This window comes from Barbatula barbatula, assembly GCF_947034865.1.
Source record: "Barbatula barbatula genome assembly, chromosome: 14".
In the NCBI taxonomy this organism is placed as follows: Eukaryota; Metazoa; Chordata; class Actinopteri; order Cypriniformes; family Nemacheilidae; genus Barbatula; species Barbatula barbatula.
Genome location: NC_136777.1, coordinates 3463418 through 3486839, shown reverse-complemented (window position 1 = coordinate 3486839; position 23422 = coordinate 3463418). Strand labels below are relative to the sequence as shown.

General features: G+C 40.1%; 1 protein-coding gene across 2 annotated transcripts in view; it reads right to left on the bottom strand.

The window, feature by feature from the left end:
- Positions 1–3883: 3883 nt before the first annotated feature.
- The window catches only part of pcdh15a (protocadherin-related 15a), an 87142-nt gene continuing 67603 nt past the window's right edge, over positions 3884–23422 (bottom strand). Inside the window, exons 27-32 of one of the 2 annotated variants that reach the window (XR_013787601.1) lie at positions 21041–21263; positions 18103–18213; positions 12433–12451; positions 10306–10364; positions 8086–8197; positions 3884–5154 (exon numbers count right to left, since the gene is read on the bottom strand). Coding sequence is in view for 1 of the 2 variants with exons in the window: in XM_079473719.1 (XP_079329845.1) it covers positions 4570–5154; positions 8086–8197; positions 10306–10364; positions 12433–12451; positions 18103–18213; positions 21045–21263 (1105 nt within the window). In the remaining variant the exon portion in view is untranslated. The remainder of the gene's footprint in view (positions 5155–8085; positions 8198–10305; positions 10365–12432; positions 12452–18102; positions 18214–21040; positions 21264–23422) is intronic. The other variant, XM_079473719.1, reaches the window with a different exon arrangement.

The following is a 23422-nucleotide window of genomic DNA, read 5'->3' as shown; positions in this document are numbered from 1 at the left end:
TATCCCGAGGCCACGCGGTTTATGTCTGACGTTCAAACAGTCGCTTCGTTTCTGCAGTGAGGTTTTCTCTTGTGAGAAAATGAGTTTTGCCGCATCGAGACCACACAATTACCCCCGAACCACCTAACATACATCAGGCTGTCTGTCACAGACCCGTCTCTCAACGCATACGCATCCCCGCGCTCTTTCATAAACACCTGCGTGCGCGTCTGCAGACGTTCAGCTCGTTATATAATGTGGGTAATTAGACTCATAAGAGATTTAATAGCAGCCCTGAAACGTTCAATAGAAGCTCTAATAGCAGAGATAACAACCTCAGTCCTGTATTACAGCACCCGAGCGCAAACCTCACACATAGCGCTGCGCTTCCTGGAAGGACTATTATCGCACGCGCGCCCGTGAGCTATGCGACGCGGGTTAGTCACAGAAAATGTTTTATTGGAGTGTTTTTTTGCACAAAAACACAATGTGTGTGAAAGGAGAGAGTGGCTGTGTTTGGAATGACAGTACTTACTGAGTAACGTGCGGTAGGTGGGGACGGTTTCTAAACGCTGCTCCACAAAAACACTTAAAAGGTAGCCTACACTACTAACCCTCTTCTCTTAACAGGTAGTGGTCTGGCTTTTGTTGAAACTAGCCACAAAGCACGATCCATCTGGCTTACGTCTATTTGACGTCTGCGTTTACATCTGCAATACACAATTTGCTCATCTGCAATGCGTCTCGGAGACGTCTGTAATGCGTCTGCTAAAGATCTGGAGATCTGGAAACATCTGCTGCATAAAAACATCTGCTTAAAATTTAAGAAAGAGCTGTTGTTCATCCATTCTAAATCATAAACATCTTACAGACATCTTCTAGAGGTCTATATGACGTCTGACAGCAGACATCTCCGAGACGTATTGCAGTGAGCAAACTATGTATGGTAGATGTTTTGCAGACGTCAAATATGCGTAAGCCAGATGTATGGGCAGCTAATGTACTATTGCTCTTTGTGTGACATCGCTTATTGCTCCCCGAACTCTTTGTAAGTCGCTTTGGATAAAAATCACTTGTGTACAGGACAGAGAGAGAACTTTGTTCGCGATGTTCAGCTGTGTTGTTTGTTCGCTGCATTAAGGGGAGATGAATGTTATATAAACGCGCTGGATTTGGAGATCGTTTTAAACTGATAGATGGAGCAGAGGTAAAAGCGCTAAAAGATTCTGGACATGAACCGCACGCGGTAAGTGAAACTGATGTCTGTGTTTTCTTGGCAAATGTTTGCTTTAGTTGCGCCCCCCGCACACACACGTCACGTGTTTTCGGAAATAATCGCACAGCTTTACCTGTCTTTTATAAATGTGATCAGACTCTGGATATTTGAAGGGTGCGATTCTGTAAATACTCAAGATTAACATGAGATATACAGAAACTCTCTGTGTTATGGGCGCTTTAACAAACAGAGCAGTTCAAGAAAGTTTTCACAAAAACATCTTAGATCCGAGTTGTGTTGAACGCAGTATTATGTTCACAAGCGAATGTCCACGTAAATGCTTCTTACAAATCAGACTTAATTCGAATAATAAATTGTTAGGGTAATTCCGACATGGCGTTCAAACTGACAGTTCAAAATAATCTTGTTTTAGCTTGCTGGGTTTGCGCTGTTTCAATTTATTTTTCCACTTATCTTGAAATTAAAAATGAGCATTTCCTTTTTGATATCTGATTAAATATTGATTAAAAGCATATATATCATAGTTTTAATTACTTAATGGTCGCTAGAAATACGCAATGTAGGACTATGTCTGCCGCAACTTGCGTCCTTGGGAATCAAACCCTTGACTTTCGTGTTGCTAGCAGTTTAATTTGGGTTACAGAAACACTCATTTGCCAACATTCAAGCTATACTAATATCCATTTTACACAGACCACTGCTTTAGCTGTGTTGGCCCCATATTAACTCTCATGAGTTCTCTGCACAGTGCACACGTTGGCAAAAGCAGAATGCAGTACTGAGTACTGTATATGTCAGCTAACAATCTCACACAGAAAACATCTACTACATCCCGTTCTGAACATACAGTAGCCAATCTGTGCCAGCACCAGGTGATCTTTAGCCTCTGTGAAATGTGATGTTGTTTAACCTTTCTGCATGACAAACACAAACAGGCCATGCACACACACGCTCAACAACCTGCCTCTGCCCACACACACAGCATGCTAAACCATCAACAGCTGAACCTGCGCCAGAGGAGAAATGAACCAGCTCGCAGTCAGAGTCGATTCATCTCAGGCGTTTACAAATACAACAAACTGTTGCTCACCAGAACACGTGTGCAGTAGGGAATTCACAAGACCGGTGAGTTGACATATTCCACACGTCTTGACCTTCATTTCACCAATAGTGTATGATCGATACCATGAAGACGACCTGAAACAATAAATGTCTGAACCAATGCATAAAAATCGATAAATGTTTTACTGTTAGTACTGCCCTTTACTGACACTATCAGGGCAAGACATTTCTTTAAGAATATCAAATTGCTGTTGTGAATGCCTTGTAATATAACACACAAAAAGTCACTATTACTTGACAAATATCACTGCATCAGGTAAAATCACACCTGTGTCTTTGTCACCTTTGGATATGGATGAAAACAATGAAGCCCACATTTTAAGCAAATCCTTTTTGGTTCAAGTTTTTGGTTGACCTTTAAGAACCTAATAATGATAATGAAGTGACACATTTCAATTCAGAAAGCATTCCTACAAGAGTCTGTTTGCGAGAAGATGATGGAGGGGGTTCAGTATGATTTGCTTCGGTTAACTTTGGTTATGCCCAGCTGCTTTGAGAAGAGGGGATGGATAAATGGTGTGTCTCCCTCTGCTGGTGAATGCAGAACTGTGCAGTAAAAGGGAGACTCCACCCAAAAATGAAAATTCTGTCTTGAATTACTCTCCATCAAGCTCTTCCAAACCTGTATAAATTTCTTTATTCGGTTGAAAACAAAGAAAGATATTAAGAACAATGTTAGCATTTCTGGGGTAGTCGAAGGTGCCCCAGAACTGTTTGTTTTCCTGAATTCTTCCAAATATCTTGTTTTGTGTTTAACAGAATGGAAATATTGTTTTCTACTTCGGTAGTCAAGCTGCTAACATTTTTCTTTATATCTTTGTGTTCAACAAAACAAATAAATGTATATAGGTTTGGAACAACTTGAGGGTAAGTAAATGATGACAGAATTGAAATTTTAAGGTTGACTGTCTCTTTAAGTGTCAATCATCTATATGCACAAGATGACAAACCATGCAGTGAAACACTATACCGAGCAATGGATGGAAAACATATACGAAAGCTTAAACCAAACAAGCAGGTTAAAAATCTAATTTGCAGGTAAACAAAATGGATGACTGAATAACAAAAATCCTGTGGTTATTCTACATTAAGGACTGTGCATCTGAATTCTCCACCATCCGCCAACAGCATCATCCATTTGAATGGCCAAAACTATTCACTGGGCAGTGAGTTACCCAAACAGAGCAATGTTATGATAGTACCGTTCACACTTAACAAACAACGAGACTTATATTCATATATGGAGTATTAGATGTGACACCCGTACATTTGTCTGACTCTTATTCCATCATGTCAGAAAGCTTTAATGAACATTCTGAAACCCTCAAACGTTATCAGACTTCCATTTTCCAGACAGCTATCATCATTTGGATAAACAAACATTCATATCCGAAAGAGCAGTCAGCCTTTGATGGACAGATGAGAAATTATTGGGAGAGACAATTATATTCAGAGTTTGTGCCCAATGACTCATATCTGACAGTCTCTGCAGAAAAACACAAACGGTTAGAACATACATCAAACAGTACGAATGCAATCTGAAATAAAGTCTGCTCAATATTGATTTATTGATAAACATGTTTGCGTTATCTGCACATGTTCACATTTGTATTCGTGATTATTAACCAAATCTTATATATTTGACCCAAAGTAAAAAAAGAGAAAAGTGATAAATTAATCATTTCGATTTCTTGACAAATAATGTAAAACATTTTGTATATAACACAGAGTTAAAGTTATCAAAATACATTTATATTTTATACTCGTGTATACATTTATAGATCTATGTAAATAGTCTTTTCAAAATATCAGGGCTGTTACAACTATATATATTCTCAATGTAAAAAATACATCCATTAAAAATCGTGAGGAATAACTGCAGCGGTCTCTGGTAATACAGAATTTTGTGGAGTGAAATTTAACTTTAAAAACACACCTCAAAGTAATGGACAACATTTCAGCTACATTTTCTGTTTGTGAAATATCAGATACCATTTTAAAACATTTTGAAAACCTTTCCAACTTGAGGCCAAGTAATTCACGCCGGTTTATCTGACATCGGCGTAGATAAGAACCGGAATAGCCATCTTTGTCAAAAATAATCAAAATGATAGAACCACATTTCTGAGTCGGTGTCTGATGTGTGCACAACAGAAAGGTCGTCTCTAACCAAATGAAACACAGAATAAGACTAAAGGAAACGGTACAATCAGCATGAGTAAAAGCAGAAATCAGAGTTTTGTCATTGGTATGTGTAAGTTGTTCCAGGGTCCCATCCAGAGCTCTTCTTCATCAGACGTCAGCGTCTGCTCACATGGAGACTCGACCGACGCTTTAATCCCCCCGCTGTCCACCGAGGACTCCTGCTCACAGCGCCCCCTGTCCTGCTCCAAACGGGCTTTATCAATGTTGGATTTGGGCCCTATGCTTTTGGGGCCCGTAACGCAACAGTCTTTGGAGTTAAGGTTGTGGTCAGTTACTGAGGAAAGAGCCGTGGTGATGCTCACATTGGGCCCATTATCTCCTGTTCCATTTAAAGGTAACTGCTCTTCATGTGTGACACCAAGTTTATCCAGTTTTTTAAATTGTTTGCCTAATCGTACGGGTGAGCCCGCTTTTAGGTTGTTGGGGTAAGGGGGCCTTCGTGTTCGAATGATGGTGCCGTTTTGGGCCAGGTACACCGACCCGTTGATGTTACTGTGGGTGACAACGTTGGGAATTCGGTTCCTCTGGATGTCCGGCCCGCTGTCCTCTCCTGTGGAAGTCGTGTCGTGCTCTCTATCCAAGACCAGTTTGATTCTATTCTTTTTGCCAGCCTGGAGATCAGAAAAAAGAATTAGTAACACAAACCAGGTAAGAAAACATAAGATAAACACTTGGTAAGAATGTGAGAGAATTCAAAATGGATTGTGCGGTAACAATGAATTTCACTGCTTAGATAACAGCAGTATGAACCATTCATCTCCTAATACTATTTTATGCCTGACCCCTTTTTGGGTTGTAAAAATCTAACAGATCATTCTTACAATATTGGCCAAAAGCGATGTCCAACTTTGCATAATTGATGTCATTGCCTTTTATTAAAATATAATATAAAGAACGTATTAATTTTGTTTGCATCAGCATTGGGGAGAATTTGGCAAAAAAATACACAGAACACAAAGATCAACCAAATATTAATAACTTTTTTCTGCATAATTTCTTATATAATAATAAACCCATATTTCCTTATATAATTCTGTTATTTGTATTTTCGGCCAAATTATTTTTTCCACTAAATACTAAATAGTTAAATACTAATACTAAAAAGTTATTTACCATGTAAAAAATATATTAAAAGCACAAATTTTACATATGCCCCACGGACGTCACTTTTAGCCACTTCTATTATGACATTACAATATTTTAGGAAATATCATAAAACAAAATTTGAGGAAAAAATAAATCTTCTTGTGATCAAATTTCATGATCTATTGCGTCATTTTGTAAGAAATTGAAACAGGGCAAATGATTCCATTTAAGAATAGATCAAACAGATTACATCACACACACCACACATAGAAACACAACGTTTGGAAAAACAACAATAAGAAGACAAACCATCTTTATGCTTAACAGAGTTTAGATGTAAAAAACTAATCCCAAATCCACTCAATAGATAGAAACACACCAGAAAGACAAGGCCGAAGATTAAACAGCGTAAAACCCTGCCATGCAGTCCTAATTGATCCAAAACACACCAGAACAAGAGACTGGAAGAAAAGGGCAAATCACGGCAATCCACAAGCCAGCAAGTCTTACTTGACCTCTCCTGTTTTTTTAGAAAGCTGTGGAATCTCCCGATTCAGAATCCTCATCGGTTTCTTCCGTGGCTCCTCCGGTTCCCGACTGTTGTGAGTGGCGCACAGAGCCGCTCTCAGACGCAGAGCCACTGCCAGAGGTTATAGCATCTTCATCCACCTCTGTGATGGGTGAGAGACCTCCAAACGCTTCATCTGAGCTCTCCGTCACGCTGCTCTCGGTGGCGTACGGCGTGCCTCCGCTTCCAGCCGCTGAGATCACGCTGGACCTCATTGACAGAGATCCATCGCTCATGTCACCGGATGACTCCCTGCTCTCCTCTGCGGCTTCATCTTCCTCCTCTTCCTCCTCAGACGCCTCCTCCTCGCTCTCCTCCTCTATGGTGTCCTGAGACGATCGGGTGATAATGCTCTTACGAGAACGTCGACTTCCTCCGGCGGTTCTGGAGCTTGTGGAGCTTCTCTCGCTGCCGGACACGGAAACAGCATCAGATCCAGCGTCATCAGACACGGCAGATTCACTCACGTCGGTCTCGGATGCTTCTTCAGAACCGCTGGCCTTTGAACTTGAAGACCCCATCTCAGCGCTGCTCTCCTCACCCGACGCTGATGTTCGGGATGACCTTACAGAAGAGCGGGCCGAAGACCCCAAAGTGCTGCCACCTGATCCGCTGCCACTTGGAGTACCGCTAGCGCTACCGGAAACACTTCCACTTCTGCTGCTATGTGTTCCTGCACTGGACCGCTCCGAGGAGCCCTTACTCGCCTCGGTGCGGGAGGACTTCATAGAGGAGCGAGCAGAAGACGGCTCTGATCCAGACGCTTCGGTTCCTTCTTCTTCGGACTCCTTCTCTGTAGCTGAGCTCTTTTCAGCACTCGACTCATCCTCAGTTCCTGACTTTTCAGTCCCAGATCTGGATTCTTTTTCTGTTCCTGAGGTCTTTCCAGATCCTGATTCTTCCTCCGAGCCGGATTCGTCCTCAGACTCTGACCCTTTCTCCGTTTCGGATTCTTCTTTATCAGTTCCTGACTTCTCGGTCTCAGATTTGGATTTGCTCTCAGCATCGGACTCGTCCGGTTCCTCCGGCTCAGAATCAGAATCAACTGTGCTCTCATTGGCGTCATCACGATCCAGATCCACCTTCAGATAATCTTTATCTCCAGCTACACTGCTCCTCTCAGACGATTCGTCCTCATCAGAGCTCTTCTTCCGGCTCTCCGCATCCGTTCCACTCCCGCTGGCCTCTGGCTCGCTGACACTGATGGAGACTTTAGATTTCTTCTCTTCCCTCTCCGACTCTGCAGACTCGTCTTTCTCGCTGACAGAACTTCGACTGATGCTGCTCAACGACTTCCTTCTAGCTAGTTTATTTGCAATGTTAATGCGTTTCAGGACTTTCCCGAGTCTGCTCCTCACCGAAGACGTCCCATCAATGGAACCGCTCGGGCCGCCCGTCAGGCTCTCTTGACTATCAATGCGACGTGCGGATGTCAGCTTGGCATAATCTTTGTCTTTCTTTCCTCTTCCAAACACCAGCGGGAAGATCTTGGCCTTCTTCCAGGGGGAGGTGTACGGTTCGGCTTTCTTCCTAGCAGCGATGAGCCTGCTGAGCTTCATAACAGATTTCAGCCTCTTTGAAGCTTTCGATTCTTCGGGTTCAGCTTCTGCCGGCTCTTCTGCAGGAATCTCTGGCTCTGCCTGTTCGATTGCATCCTCCGGTGCATAATCTTGGAACCCAACACGTTTGTCACTCCCGCGACCTCTACCACGCCCACCTCGCCCTCTTCCCCGAGCCTGTTTTGACATCATTTCCTTTAAACCAGACTCATTATTTACAGCACAGGATACAAAAGTGAAACGGTGTGAAACCTGATATGAAATGACACATAAATGCTAGTAACGAAAAGACATTTATGATGATAAATGTCATGAATGTGTAAAAATACCTCTGGTCCACTATAATAATACCCGTCATCCTCCACGATGGCCTCTCCATATTCATCATACATGGGTGTGATCAGCCTCCTGCGACTACCGTAAGTTGGATACGGATCATATCTGGGATTGGAGATATGAAACAACAAATTAATTCATACCTTCAAGTCCACTGGTGCAGAAGAAATACCCAAAACCCACTCAAAACATTGGAGATTCTTGTTTTCTTTTGGGAGGGTTCTTGAAGGGGATGAATTGAGAATGATAATGGTTTTCATTGTTGTTTTTAATTTCATTCAAATGTATCGTGTTTTAAATAAACAATCGAAATGAACAAAATATGTCTAAAAGTGATGCAACGAAATGAAAATTCTGGAGTGTAACTGGAAATTCTGGATGTACTTGGCCGAAAAACGAAAACATTACACAACTTTTATTATTAGATTATTAACATCTAAAACAATACTTATTATTATTCATTTCTTTGCAGTAGATTTTAATTTTTTACTTTTTTGCCAATTATATGAATAATATAAAGTTCTAAAATGATTCTATAACTATGCATAACAATACAAATTTAGCAGCACTCGATAATGCAAAGAGTTTATATAGGGTTGCGTGTCAATTTTTGTCTGCTTGTTTTGAGCTTTTCTTGTCATATTATTCGTTTTTATTCACTGTTATGACGAGCTGACAGAATCGTCCTTTGATTATGGCTAGAGAGAAAGGGAGCGTGAGCACTGACAGCAGAGATGGGCGCCAGATATTTTCGGCATACAGCCTATATTAGGCCATTTATTTATTTCGGCCCGAAACTGATCGGTGACCAAAATTTCGGGGCATCTCAAGTGTCTTACAAATACACAGCGAATGTGGTTTTGTGTTTTATGCGTGATTGCTTTTAATGAATTACACTGCAAACTTAGATTCTAAGACTCAATATACTTCTCTTTTGAAAACCTCAATAAAACAACATGTCAGTACAGTGTGCGATCTGAGCACTGAATTCCCCTTCACACAGGCAATTCATGACACACCTCGCATCCTTAGCTTCTCCACACCTCAGACTGCCTGCTGTCTATTGTTTCACACCTCTTGTTTGCATAAATCTGATCCAAACTGGAGTTTTGAAAAGGTTATGAAAAAAATATTTAGGGTGTGGGAAACAAAGCAAACACCTCATTACGCTTGAAATCGATTTCAGGCCACATCCACACTAGAAATACAGACCCAGTGATCCGGGGATACAAGGTTAAACCGCCATTAAAGATTCCTAAGCTGTTTAAATAGCCCTAGATGCTCGGCAGACCAGGTCACTCTGATAGCAGGTGCACTTCAGACTTGACAGATCTATAGCCTGACTGAAGAGCATCATTTATCTTCCGCACTCTCTCCCTTGATGTCTGCAATCAAAGCCACCTTTCCCCACGGAGGTCTTTATAATGGACGAAGAAATCTTAACAGGTTGCTATTGGATAAGTTGGTTCAGGGCTCAGTCAATCGATGTGCTTCAAGTCGGCGAATTGTGCAATAACACATGATGTTCAGCGATGTATATGCAGTACAGTATACAAGATCAGCACACACACCTCTACAAACAAGAGAACAGAATAATGTTAACGTTAAAACGCATCATCTGATGCTCGCAGCTCTAACAATGGCCTGAAGACCATCTGCTGTTTCCTTCCACAGGCAAAACAGAACGTCCATCTAATGGACATCCGGCATGAGCTTGGACCTGAAGAAGGCAAACGTGCACCTCACGTCATAATGAATCTGCTGCGATTGGATCAAGACGGCTGTGTGGATCTGAGGACAAATTCATTTGATCTGAGGTTCCAGCAGAGCGGCTGACATTAACGCAGGCGGTTCAATGTACGGCATCTGTTCTGACTGTAATACTTAATGTGTCCCTCTATAGGGCTTAGGTTCACAACCTTGAGGTCACGACCTCATGCTGACAAGATCAACTGAATCTTATTCATGCTAAGTTGAATTTGTAGACATAGCTTAGACATATATTAAATATGCAGCTGGACTTGATCTTAAACGTTCAGTAAGCTACAAGAGACAGAAAGGTGAAAGGTGCATCCGAGCCACTAGGTGTCAGTATAGGTCTAACTCAACTGCAACAGTATATGAGCAACGTAACGGTAGGTACAGCACATTTAAACGTCTAAAATGTACAGAAACAAATCACGTAACAAATCATCATATCCTATAAAGCTCACCCTTGATCGTAGCTATAGTAGTCTTGCCCAGGGTCGATCCCTGATTCCATGGAGAGGGGCTAAAAATACACATATAGAGACATCACACCACATGAGCACAAAAAGTCAATAACATTTTTGGTACATAGTCTATTATTCACTGCTATATACCCTATATATTCTTTACATTATGCAAGATGTAAAATGTCATATGTAAGATGTACAAAAAATCAGGACTGACAAAGTCAACGTGTTTTCTTTGCAGTATTTTAGGTCTGAAAAATAAAGATGATCTTTTCTGTTACTTTAACCTGCAAGTAAATGCATTTTAAGTTTGGGATAAATATTGTTAGTAGTACACAGAACAAAACAAATGTAACAATTTTACCCAGACGCATACATACAGTCTAAATAGTACATTCAGAACAACTGTCAATTGTCTTTGAATGGTCTCTTTATGTTTTCCGCAGCTGTATTTACTACACTTAGCTCAACCATTAAATAAAAATGTGATTCTGTCAAAATTCTGTCATTGTCACTTTTCTGTTTTCAAACACGGTTATCATACAGCTTTAAAAAACTTTCATGGTGACATTTCTTTCCTTTATGAGCTTTAAAGCCCCAGTCCCCATCCACTTTAATTATATTGACGGAATAATTGTTTACCTTCATGTGGAACAGAAAAGAATAACAGAATATTCAACTTTGGACAAACAATGGCTTTAAGGACCCCACAAAACTGGACTTTTTTAATCCATGTATGTAAGCTCATCTCATTGCAGATGCACTTCCAATTCTCTTTAAGCAGATACAAGCATGTTAAATTCAATGTCCTCACTATCAACAGCATATAGCACTTGAGAGATAATAGGGTGTGATGTAAACCGACGGCTACTGACTATTAAAAACAGCACTTTGATGTGTACCGCCCAACTGTCTCGCTAGGAAATACATCATCAGAGGAAAGGAGCTGCACCTCAAGCACTTTTCCAAGGTCATTAATAAGTGATATCCAAAATCTACCCCAAGAAGAAGATTTGACAGGACTCAGAGAGGAAATCTGGTTAAAGACATGCAGAAGAACAGAGATGCTACCTCAGGCCGAAGCAGAGACGGTCTCAGTAGCTGCTGCTGCGCACGCGTAGTCACGGAGAGAGAGAGAGAGAGAGAGAGAGAGAGAGAGAGGAGAAACAAAGATTTGACGCTAAGAGAAAGTACATGAGAGGCGGGACATAATAAAAGCCATAAAGACAAAGAGAGCGGCAGGAGAAGATGACGCCTCGTCCATTTATAATCACACAAAAGACGACGACAAAAAGATGTGCGTTAAAGACAGAAAAGAGGAGGAAATGATAATGACAGAGATGAAGACGACAGAAACAATCATCCATCTTAACAAGTAAACTGAAACTTCAAGAGCTAAAGTGCTTGAAAAGTCACGTCCGCTCGTACAGTATACGCAACATACATGCGTTCAATTGGCATACCGGACTCTTTCATGTAAACAATGTCACACATTCTCAGTGCAAAATTACGTATGCGGGCAGAACGTCGATAAGACAAGACTGTTCCATTTGAGCAGCCTCCTTAGCGGGGCACAAATCTAAGTTTAATGGGAGTCTCTATGGCTTTCTACATCTCATTGAGATTCCACTGGAGTTCGATCTCAAGGTGTTATTGGCAGCCTGAAGTGACAAGGAACAGGGCTGTTTCTTACCTACCAATATTAAAGACCTGTGAATCATACAAACTATAAATAAACTCCGAAGAAAAAGTGAGAAGTGCCTCACAGCGCCAAAGTCACTGACATGATTCCTAAAGGTTAGTGGCCCAAGCGGAAAAAAAACAACTCCCCCAGTCACCTTGACATTCTGCACTTTAGATTTGGCTCGGGTCCCTCGTTTAATTTAAGTTTACACCCATCTCATCTCCCCAAAAGTAATAGCATAATTCCTCAACATTGATGTATTCTTGTCTGTGAATAATTGCCTATTACACTATCTGTGGCCAAATAAATGGGGACAGATACAAAACAAAGTTGACCAAATCTCCTCCATTAGCATGAGCAAAAGTGACAGTAATGCTTGTTATTGCAAAAAAGCACTGAAGTAAATAATACACAAATGAAATGCTGACAAAATGACTTACCTGTCTGCCAAAGCCACGCCTGCGGATGAGAAGAGAGGTGTTAGAATGACATTTAAATGGTAATGTAAAATCTGCTGCCTGGCTAAGTGATTTTATGGCTGTCGCTTTTCATCATTTAACGGTGTGATTTGCTTTTATCTCAGCGTTTGAGTATTCCAACATTTTCTGTCCTCTCTTATCACCGGACCAGAACGAAGAGAATGTGTTCGAGTTTCTAGTAAGTCTATGATAAAAATGCACGCCAATAGTCCTGACACAAGCAGTTTTACCACCAGACAACCGCAGTGGGACTTTACACGCACCATCATGCTGAAAAACCCGTATGCTTTTAGAAAGAAGTCATTTTCTGATGAACAGCAAAGCAACACACACACATTTGCGGGACCTTTAAATGGTCCAATCATTCACAAGCTACATTTTCCGAAATTGTGTATAAGGTTTCTCTCTTGGCGAGGGCCATCATGCTAATTCAATGATTGCTAGACTTTAGGGACTAAATAGTGTACTAAAATCTAAATGTGACAATAGCTCCCTTCTGAGACCATCATCAAAGACAACCTTATGGAAATAGGACTTGGAGGGGATAAAGCACTTAAAGGTGCAGTATGTAATTTTTGGGACGATCTATTGAAAGAAATGCAATATGATATACATAGCTATGCCTTCAGAGGTGTGTAAAGAGCCTACACAATGAAGCGTTATGTTTTTATTACATTATAATGAGCTTTTTCTATCTACATAATTCGCCATGTTCTGTCAGCCGTCGAAGTTTTTCGAAAGGGAGGGGTGGAGTGAGCGGTTGGTTGCAATTCGCAAGCTTGCCACTGGACCTTTTATTATCATAAAAACAACTGTACTATACATGTACTTTATATTGAAACCTTAATGGTCCTAAAATTGCCCTCATTATCTTGAAGCAAAATGTGATTCATTCTTTTGATTTCTTTTTATTTATGTCAGGCAAACAATCGCAAAGTGTTTTACAGCTATACCAGCAGACCTAGCATCTTTAAGATTCATGTGCGAATGAATAAAATCATTTATTTAGCCTACATACTGTGAATACACGTGCATGCACAGGGAGGCCAGAGTCTCTTTTTTTATAGAATTTTATACAAAATGTATACTAAAACACGTGTCTCGGTGCTTTTATAGAGTGTTTGTATTGTCAAACAATTATATAAAAACTGTTTGATTTAATGCAACACTGAAGCGAGACGGAATTATCATTTTTGGTGCACAATATAAACAATCGTAACGTGCGAACTTAATCAAAAGTACTGAGCCCCTGAATGACATGTGAAATCTAATTTTCTGACGGAGATGGAGAGGTTAACGTTATTACCCTTGAAAGAGAAAGAAGACAGGAGCGGAGGACAGAGAAAAGAGAATCAGAGTTAGGTATGTCCACATCAGACTCATCGATTGAGTAATTAAATCTCTCTGCTGCTCCAGACGGTCTGAGCTTTGGTCCTGCCGAGCGCATCACGTGAGCAGACTTGTTTCTCTGAAGCTTCAAAACAAGCCCTGACGCATCGACACAACATACATTCAGCTCCCGCGCAAACCTTCAGCCTCACAACAAATAAATAATGCAAACTCGTGTTACCTTTGATCATTCACCAAAACATGCTTCAAACTGAATGTACCATTGCACGGAAAAAAATCATAGTGCGGGGTCAAAATAAGAACCAGTCCAACACGAAAATAACATGAGACCTGAATTCATATTGCTGTAGGATATGGAGACAGACTTCAGGCTGATTTTGGGACATATGGAGGAAGGACACGCCATTTGGAAAACGCCTGTAGAGATATTGTTGGGGCTGTTTGACTAAATGGAGAGACTTTGCCCTGCGCGCCTGATGGGGTGAATTCAGCAGGGAACGCCGTCCCTGCCATGCGCCACATAAACGATTAGCTGTACTGTCTAATCTCTGCGTGATTCCTGACCGCTCGAATTTATGAAAGCCCCAAAACATCGATAGGACTAAACAGACGTAGAGAAACTTAAGGAAGAAGAGGAGAGAGAAAGAATGATGAATTTGTGTGTCTGCAGTCAATTTTACCTTTTAACTACACGGACCGTTTATTAACTATAAGGCCATCCTCAGACATAATCACTGCATTGAGGAACCATGAAATATGCCCAACTCCAAAGAAAGAATTTGGCATTAAACGTAAATATTAATATATTAAAACAAGTACCCCATTCTTAGTGCTGTGTATGAAAGAAAAAAAAATCACAATTATTTGCAAATAATCAGAATCAGGAAAGCTACGCGACAAAAAGAGTGAAGAGATTTGCTCATATAAACATCTAACTGTAATTTTCAAGTCACGTGGCGTATATAGAGTTCCATGCTGTATGTTTTGGCAGAACATTTGGAAAGATAGGATGTAAGGAATTCACATCAAGTAATATCTTATGGCCCAAATGCAAGATTGCAGTATGGAGATTAAATGAAACAGCAGAGCACCAGCTCCAATCTAGCAGTCACACTTTATTTTCTGTATTTTATTGAAAAGCTGCTTATTCTACATTCTTACCTAATGCCCTTCTAAAAAATGTGCAAATGAAAGTCTATAAAAACAAATGTAATGCTATAAATGTATGATACATGTTCAGTGCAAAAACATTTATATGTGTGAAATGAAAAGGGGGAAATAAGATGTGAAAGAAAATATGAAAGATCCATAGTGTTAGAAATGAGTGGCTTTGATGGGCGGAGTCTCACATTCCACTCTGATTGGTTGGAAGGCTAAGTAGGAGGGACTAACGTGATCTCCCTCATCTTGTTCAGACTCTTGTTGGGTCAGCACAAGATTTTTAGGATTTTATTTCTGACATTTCTCAATTCAACAGGAAGAGTTCTTGTGAATCCCTCACAACTCATGCGTGGTAAGATCGGTTACGGGGCGGAGTCTTCCCAAAGCACCTAGAGTCGGAGAGTGGATGGGAAGCCTTGCAAATGGTGAGGCAGCTGGGGGCGGGGTGGGGTCACGCTTTAAAGGTGGTGGGGACAAAGATGATGGAGGAGGAGGGGGTGGTGGGCTGTCCGGTGGGTCAGGTATGATTTCCAGAGTGATCCCGCAGGGCTCCACCTTCACATAGCTGGAGATGCTAGAGCTGAACTTCCTCAGAATCGGCGGAGTCGGACGCTGTGCTGCGGGTGGGGGAGGAGTCTCACCGTCGCTCCAGGTGATGATGATACACGGTGGGATGTCTTGACCTACGGAGACCGGGGTGTACGAGACCATAATGGCACTTAGAAAGGGGTCATCTAGATCCAGAGACGCGTAGGAATCCCGACTTCTTGGCGTCTGGTCGGCTAAAGCTTGCTGGTCGAACTGCCTCGCCTGTTCTCTGACCGACAGCTTTGTTTCTGTGCTACGACCACTTGTATTCAGATCAGCATCGACCTCCTCCCTGCTGTCTTTAAGCACTTGCTCCTCCCATTCAGCAGGATCCCAGAGAGCTTGCCGCCGTAGGGCGTCGTAATAAGTACCTCCTCGAAGACGAGAGGGCAATGACCAGGACATCTTCTGGCTGTTGTGGCTTGTTGGAGAAGGGGCATCGCTGTCCAGAAGGCTGCACAGCCTGTGATTCTCCGAACTGGGTTCTGGACTGCTGGAACCTCCGTCCTGATAAAGGGGGTTTTGAGTGGTGATGGGGCGCTCATCCGAGAGCAAGGTGATGGTACTCTCGGACTTGGGCAGCTTGTTGCACAACATGCCGTTTTCAGCAGACTGTTTGTGGGCAGTGATGGCCCGGGAGGCAAAGGTGCTTATGAGTTTTTGTCGATCTGCCTCTTCCATCACAGACCTTCTGCGTCCACTACGGCCCATGAAAGAAAACATAGAGAGAGAAAAAAAGAAGGAAAAAGAGAGAGAGAGATCGAAAGATGAATGGGAAGAGAGAGAGTGATGAATGGAGAATGAAGACAAAAAGAGGATAAAGTGCTATTGACTAACTATTTAAAAATCCTAAATCCACTTTCATTGACACATAAAATCCAAACTGTCTTTCTAGCTGAATAAATGCTAAATTAATAAAATCATATGGTAGCCGAACAGAAACCATCAAATCTATGTAGATAATCTATGTTTCAACATCCATCAAGACGATCTGTGTCACTGGCAAATTAAAAAGTTGATGAAAGAACTTCTGAAGGATTTATCTACAGTAGCTAAATCATAAAACTCCTAAAACTTAATAGTTTAAAACGCTTTTTCTGTTTTAGTCACATTGAAAGATCTGTTTTACACAGTACATGGTATCAATATGTCATTTGCCTTCCAATATGCATTTTGAAGAAAATGTCAAACGAATGAAATTGTAAAGAAAACTCTAGTGGAGCAGCTACTCGGGCCGAGGAGCGGACTACACTACAAACCACTTTTTAAAATACACACAACATCATGTAACGAAGAACGCTAGAGGGAAATTACGAATATTTCATGTTACTCACTGCAGCCCACGCCTGGAAATACAGAAAGCAGATGTAAGAATGAAACAGAATTATGAGATGTGAAATAAAAGCAGTTAACAGAAAATAAACATAATGACACTCTCTTAGATGGTTAAACAAATCTCACAAAAACGCCTCCCTATTCACACCATCGAAAGAAAAAAATAATTACACAGTAAGTAACATAAAAAGCATATTTTAGGACCATGACAAGTTTTTTTTTTCCAGAATGGCATTATTTGCATGACAATAAAAGCACATTTGCCCTCCAAACTCTCTTTATCATAATATAAGCGAACGGTTTGCTTTGAGTTTGTTTGCGATTCTTGTATTTGTCATTCTGATGATTCTCATCACGTTTGTGTTTCTCAGAAGGGAGCTGACAGGCCACTGATTTTATTCATATCCGACAAAGCAATAAACCTATGTGCCCAAACACATACACACACACACACACACAGACACTTGTTGTTCCTTCCTGTTAATGTTTCAAAATGGCTTTTTAGGAAAACAGCTCAGCAATCTCAGCATTTATTCAAATGGATTGCGTACAAAATAGCTTCTTTCTCTTTGTCTATTTGCGTTAGCCGGCGCATTTGTTTGGATTGCATTAAATCAAAAGCACTTTAAAAGTGCTTACCTGAGGGACACAGATGTTGCGCTAGCGCTATAATCTTTTAATCTATTAGTATTTCATTCCAATTTTAGGACGGCCTTGAACTTGGCAATGGACTCCTGCTGCACTTAATGGACGCGTCCAGCGAGCACGTCTCCGTGAGTGACTTCATTTTAAAGTCGAAGCATAGCTAATTTACCAATGAAACAATTACCTTTGGGATGTCAGAAAGGAACACTTTCTCCCTTTGGTGAATGTTACAGCTTAATAATGAAAAAACCCATTTCTTTCTGGAGCGCCGAACTGGGTCAGTGCATTAAAGGAACAGTTCACCTTAAAATGGCAGAATTCAACTTTGTTGACATGTCCTCGAGTGGTTTCAAACCTGTTTTAGCATTACCATCTCTGTACACATAAAAGTCATACTGGTACTCAGAGTTGTGTAAATAATGGCTGAATTTTCATTTCGGGAAACTATTTTGGACAGTTTATAGACGAAGACCACATAATTTACACAGGTTCACAAACACATCCCGCTTTTCTCCCGAAGGTTAAAGGTGAAATTTAGGACAGGTGACTTACATGCCGCCATCTCCCAGTTCCTCGTACAGATTGGTCGGGGTGCTTGCCGTCGTCTTCCCCGCAGGAAGCGCCATCTGGATACGGGCGGTCTTGGCACACTCTGCCTGCCTCCTGTAAATCCCAGAAAAATAGTTTTCTCTCTTTCAAAAGACTCATTTCAGCCATTTTTTCTGAGGATATGAGGTCAGGCCCCTTTGGTTTGATCTGATCCAGTACTTTTCCATCCATGCGGTGTAAAATATCCTGGGTTATTCAGCACCTTTCACACCAAGATGAGGTGTTTTATTAGTACGGAACTGAACCCAGCTCGCTTTGTACTCTATTAGGAGATGAAACCAGCCATTCTTTCTCATTTTCAAAGGCATCTCGCTATTGAGCCGGAATCAGAGGCCTGGACCAAACATATCCTCCCGCTCCTCATCTTAATTCATCTATTTGATTCGTGCGCTCCTGTTTTAAAGGACCGAACGGAATAACGAGGGTTTGAAAGCATATGGAGTCCGGCGAATAATTCATCAAAAGGAGGGATCACACTTACTCTTTGAATCTGCGCGCGGGGTCCAGGCACGGCAACAGGAAGTGCAGGAAAAGAAAAAGAGGAATAGGAAATTATTACATCATTAGCACAGCAGTCATTTCTCAAAACACACAGTGTGGGGAATTCACGAAGAATAAACTGCATCCGCAGACAGCGTGGTCTATTAACACGTGTGTTTGGGGAGAAGAACTCCTGTTCACAAATAGACCTTTTTGCCTTCTTAGATAATAATAACATTCGGCATAAAGCATGTTTTGAATGATGTGTAAATTCAGTTCAATTTACATTACTGGTAAAAGTTTAGGATCGCGTGACAAAAATGTTTCTCGTGATGTTAAAAATCTTTTAATCTGAAGTTTGATTTATTAATTTCTTTCACTGCATTTTTGTTTCTTACAAAATACTTTAGAAATGGATAACTTAGACCAAGTAATGACTAAAAAGCAGCCAATAAGAGACCAGGTTCAGACCGAGAAAAGATGGATGATAAAAATCCCAGGTTTATTATTTCGTAAATTCTAGGAATAGGACGACTACTTTGAAGATGCTCAAATATAAAAAAGTGCACAACTTATTTCCCAATGTTTCAGTTGTGTTCTTTTGTGGGATTTCTATTATTATAAATGTAAAAAACTATGAAGAATGACCTTTGACCGGTAGTATACTGTACACAGAAGGCATATATAATATTCTGTCGGATCTCATGCTATTTTCTCTGTAACAATTTCACAAGATGGCAAATTTGTAGTCCAATTATTCAAAAACAGCAAGTATGAAGCCCCACTCCTAACCTTCTCTGTAACTATTTTATGAATTTGTAGAATCTGCTTTGTTCCAAATTGAAATCCTAAGTGAATTCATCCAACCAAATGATATTCATTAAGAGGAAGGGAGAAAAAATGCATCACAGGTTTTTCTTAGAACTGACAAACATGCATGTTGAACTATGAGAACTATATAGCTGTCAGAAATGTGTTGCTGCACCTACAACTGCACGTGTGTGTATGAATGATTCATGCTTCACTTCAAACCCAGATAACAGTATAACCTCAGTTTATCACGCATCTCACGCTGACAAACGACAGCGTTTTCCCTCCATTCTCTGTATGTCTTTCACATATTCTGTCTCATCCTGACCCTGGGCTTCCTGCAGGCGACGGGAGACGCGGCCCTCTCGGCATTATTTATTTAACCAGAATGCAATTACTTAGAGGGCATTGTGAGATCTCGTGTCGCGATATACACACGCAGTTACTACTTATGTTGTGAAGAAATTACTGACCGGTGGCAAACGCGTTAATATTATCATCCAGCCTCTTTAAACAAGATGATTTTTTTAACAAACATGCTCGACCTGCTGAATTTAAACAATCTTATCGAGGGAAACGGATTTATTTAACCAACCCAAGACGAATGAATTTCTAGGCAATTTGTTGTGTGAAACATGTGACAATTAATATAAGAGTGGTTTAAGGAATATTTCTTTTTTTCCACTGTTGCAATTTACATACAAACAGTTTTAAGAACGATTTACACAGACATTTGTTCTGCTTAAGTTTAAAAAATGAGCCCTGGTGTGGGTATGTTTTGTCAAACTGTATCGAAATATAAAAAATTATACGGTTCACCTTTAAAACCCAACATATCTCTATGACAGACTCATTGGTTTGTGCTCTCGCACCATTCTTTTCTTTATCCATCTCTCTCTGTTTGTTTTTTCTATTCTATCATCTGAACCTCAGCGGTTTAAAATACATCGTGGGACGATGTATAAAGAAAAGAGCTTGAAAAATGAGTACAAGAGCACCCCTGTGATGCAGCATGCTGCTTTTATACATTAAGTGTATGTGTTCATTTCAAACCGGCAAGTCTCATGTAGTCAGATTTTGAGCGATCGACACCTGAACCTTTTTCTGGTTGAGATCACCCTCATATAAAGCAGTGAATACACACTGTCATTTTCCTGTGTATGTATGAAATAACATAGATTCAGCTTGCAATGCATTAGGGGGCTAGATGCAGTTTTGCATGGAGGTAAAAATCCAAAAACACCAGCAAAAGGACAAAAAGAAGATACATAAAATATCACATTTGAAAATGTAATGTACTGAAATCGAGCAGATGACATCAATGTTTTTCAACATAACTCATGAATACAAAATAGCTGAATAAAAAAACTGGAAGCTATGGAAAAAAGATTTGCGACCTCCTTGCCAACTATATCTATAATGTGTTTTAAACTAACACCTCCCAAAGATTTAATCCAACAAACTTTGTCAAATCCAGTGACTAAACCTTACGTTTTTTTAATCCTTAACACGAGTAGGTGTGGGCCAACAAACTGAAGCTTGCAGTTGTGTGCTGAAGGTCTCAGAATGGCCATCACACCTGTGACGATACTCACTGTTTGTAGGACACCATGATGATGAGAATGGCAGGGATGCAGCACAGGATGATGATGATGGCAAGGGCCAACAGCGCCCCCTCTGTGTAGCCCACCGCCTGCGCAGCCTTCTTCACAGTCGCCACAATGTCAGGAGAACGGATCTCCAGAATCCGTCCACCCTCGCCCAGGTACGGCTGGAACTCTTTATTGATGTCCAAAATCTTCCCATCCAGAAACCTAGCAGACACACAGAGAATATCACTGCTCATAACGCTTTCATTGAGAGCTGCACAACATGGAACAAAGACGGCAGAAATGTTTGTAATTTTAACATAACTTTTTTAACACAGTTTTCCTGTGGCTCAGTGGTTAGAGCATGACACTAGCAACGCCAAGGTCATGGGTTCGATCAGAGGGGATTGCACATAGTTAGAAATAAAAATGTATAGCAAAATGCAATGTATGTCGCTTTGGATAAAAGCGTCTGCCAAATGCATGAGTGTAAACGTAAAAAAATCTATCAAGTGGTTAAATAACCCCAATATTGTAAAGATATACTGTGTTAATATTTAACAAGACATCACATTAAGTTTAATTTTACTGCACAATAGTGCTGTCAAATCTATTAATTGTGATTACAAATGTGTATGTTAATATGATTTATGTGTGTGACGTGTATATCTATATGTACACACATAGATGTATTTACATAAAGATATATACATTTACATATTTACAGTACATTTGCGAAATAATTACCATTATGCATACATTTAAATATATATAACGCATATTTCTTAAAATCTATGTTTTTGTATGTATATATACATACAGTGTAAATATATATGCCACATATATATTATATAAACAAACAGTTATTTTGGAAATTATTCCAAAATCGATTTGACAGCACTACTGTAAAATAATGTAAAACGTATTTTTTTTAATTAAAAACTATGAGTTTTCTTTCATTCAAATCTGTGTAACATTTTCTTTTATTGTATAATACAAATTTCGTACGTCATTTTTTTTAATACAAGTCACATACAGTATATTCATATTTGAAGAAGCTTTGCTACGTTGCGAATGTTGTAACAACTCGTATATTTACAAAATAGTAGCAGATTTTTTCATAGCTTGACATTTTTAAAGAACTCACCCTTGTTTCATTTCACTGTAAGGAAACTATTTCTTTAAAACAGACACACGTTGTTTACTGTACTGTATTGTTACAGTATGTTACTCTCTCACTTTCAGAGTAACACGTACAATAGTGTGTCTGTGCTGTACATTGCACCGTATAACATGACAGCCTGGAAACCCTCATGATTGACAGCCAGAAGATGTAGATAACATCCAGTGTCAATGTAAAGCATGTCAGCAGGGAAGCAGGAGTCAGCAATTGTGCTAATGAGGACAGCATCCCTTCAGCTGCATTTAGCCCTTTCACTTCATCCTATGGATTAGGCAACATCATGGGGAAGTACATCATTTTCTCCCCTGCGTGGGTAACATGGCCTTACTGTGCCTTTGTCTACCTGTGTTTTACGGATGTCTTGAAATAGTACAGAGCTGATTACCTGACCCACTCGAAAGCCCAGCTTTGTTCCTCAACTCATTTAGTGAAAGGACTTCCCTGAAGACACTTTGCTGATCAATAATGTTTACAGAGACCCGCATGTTAAGTACTTCATAAGTATCTACGGCAAACCAATTAGCCCTGCTGCACCAGAACACTTCAATAGAAGCGACTGACAAACAGGAATGTTCAAACACGATCAATGTGCCGCACGTAAAGACTGTTTTTCAGCTCAAGTGTCAAAAAGGCGAGCAACACTACACGTACATGAGCATTTACCACGTATGGTGAGTTTTCTGTCAGCTCAAGAAATGAAGATTAAAATGCTATTTAAACAAAGATGCATTCAACGTTGTATGTGGGTATGTAAAGAGGACCTATGCTTTTAGAGCAAAGACGTGTTATCTGCTTGAACTTTCGTCTTACTCTTTTTATTGACTCATTGTTTGGTCAGACTCATTTTACACAAAATTGTTTTTCATTTGTAGCAAAATAATAGTTAGATTTCTATTGACTCATTTGCAAAAAGCTTTGAGCATCTGCTAAATAAAAAAATTTGGCCAGCCAAACGATTAATCGTGAGTAATCCAGAATAAAGGTTTTTGTTTACATAATACATGTCTGTGTCGTGTGCATTTTATTTTTGTGTTTATAAATTCAAACACATACAGTATATATATATATATATATATATATATATATATATATATATATGGAAAATACTTTGACGTACTTTTTTACCAACAATTGAAATTTGTTTGAATTGAAACATGTATTAATTTTTAGATTTGAGATGTTTTATATTTAATTATAAATG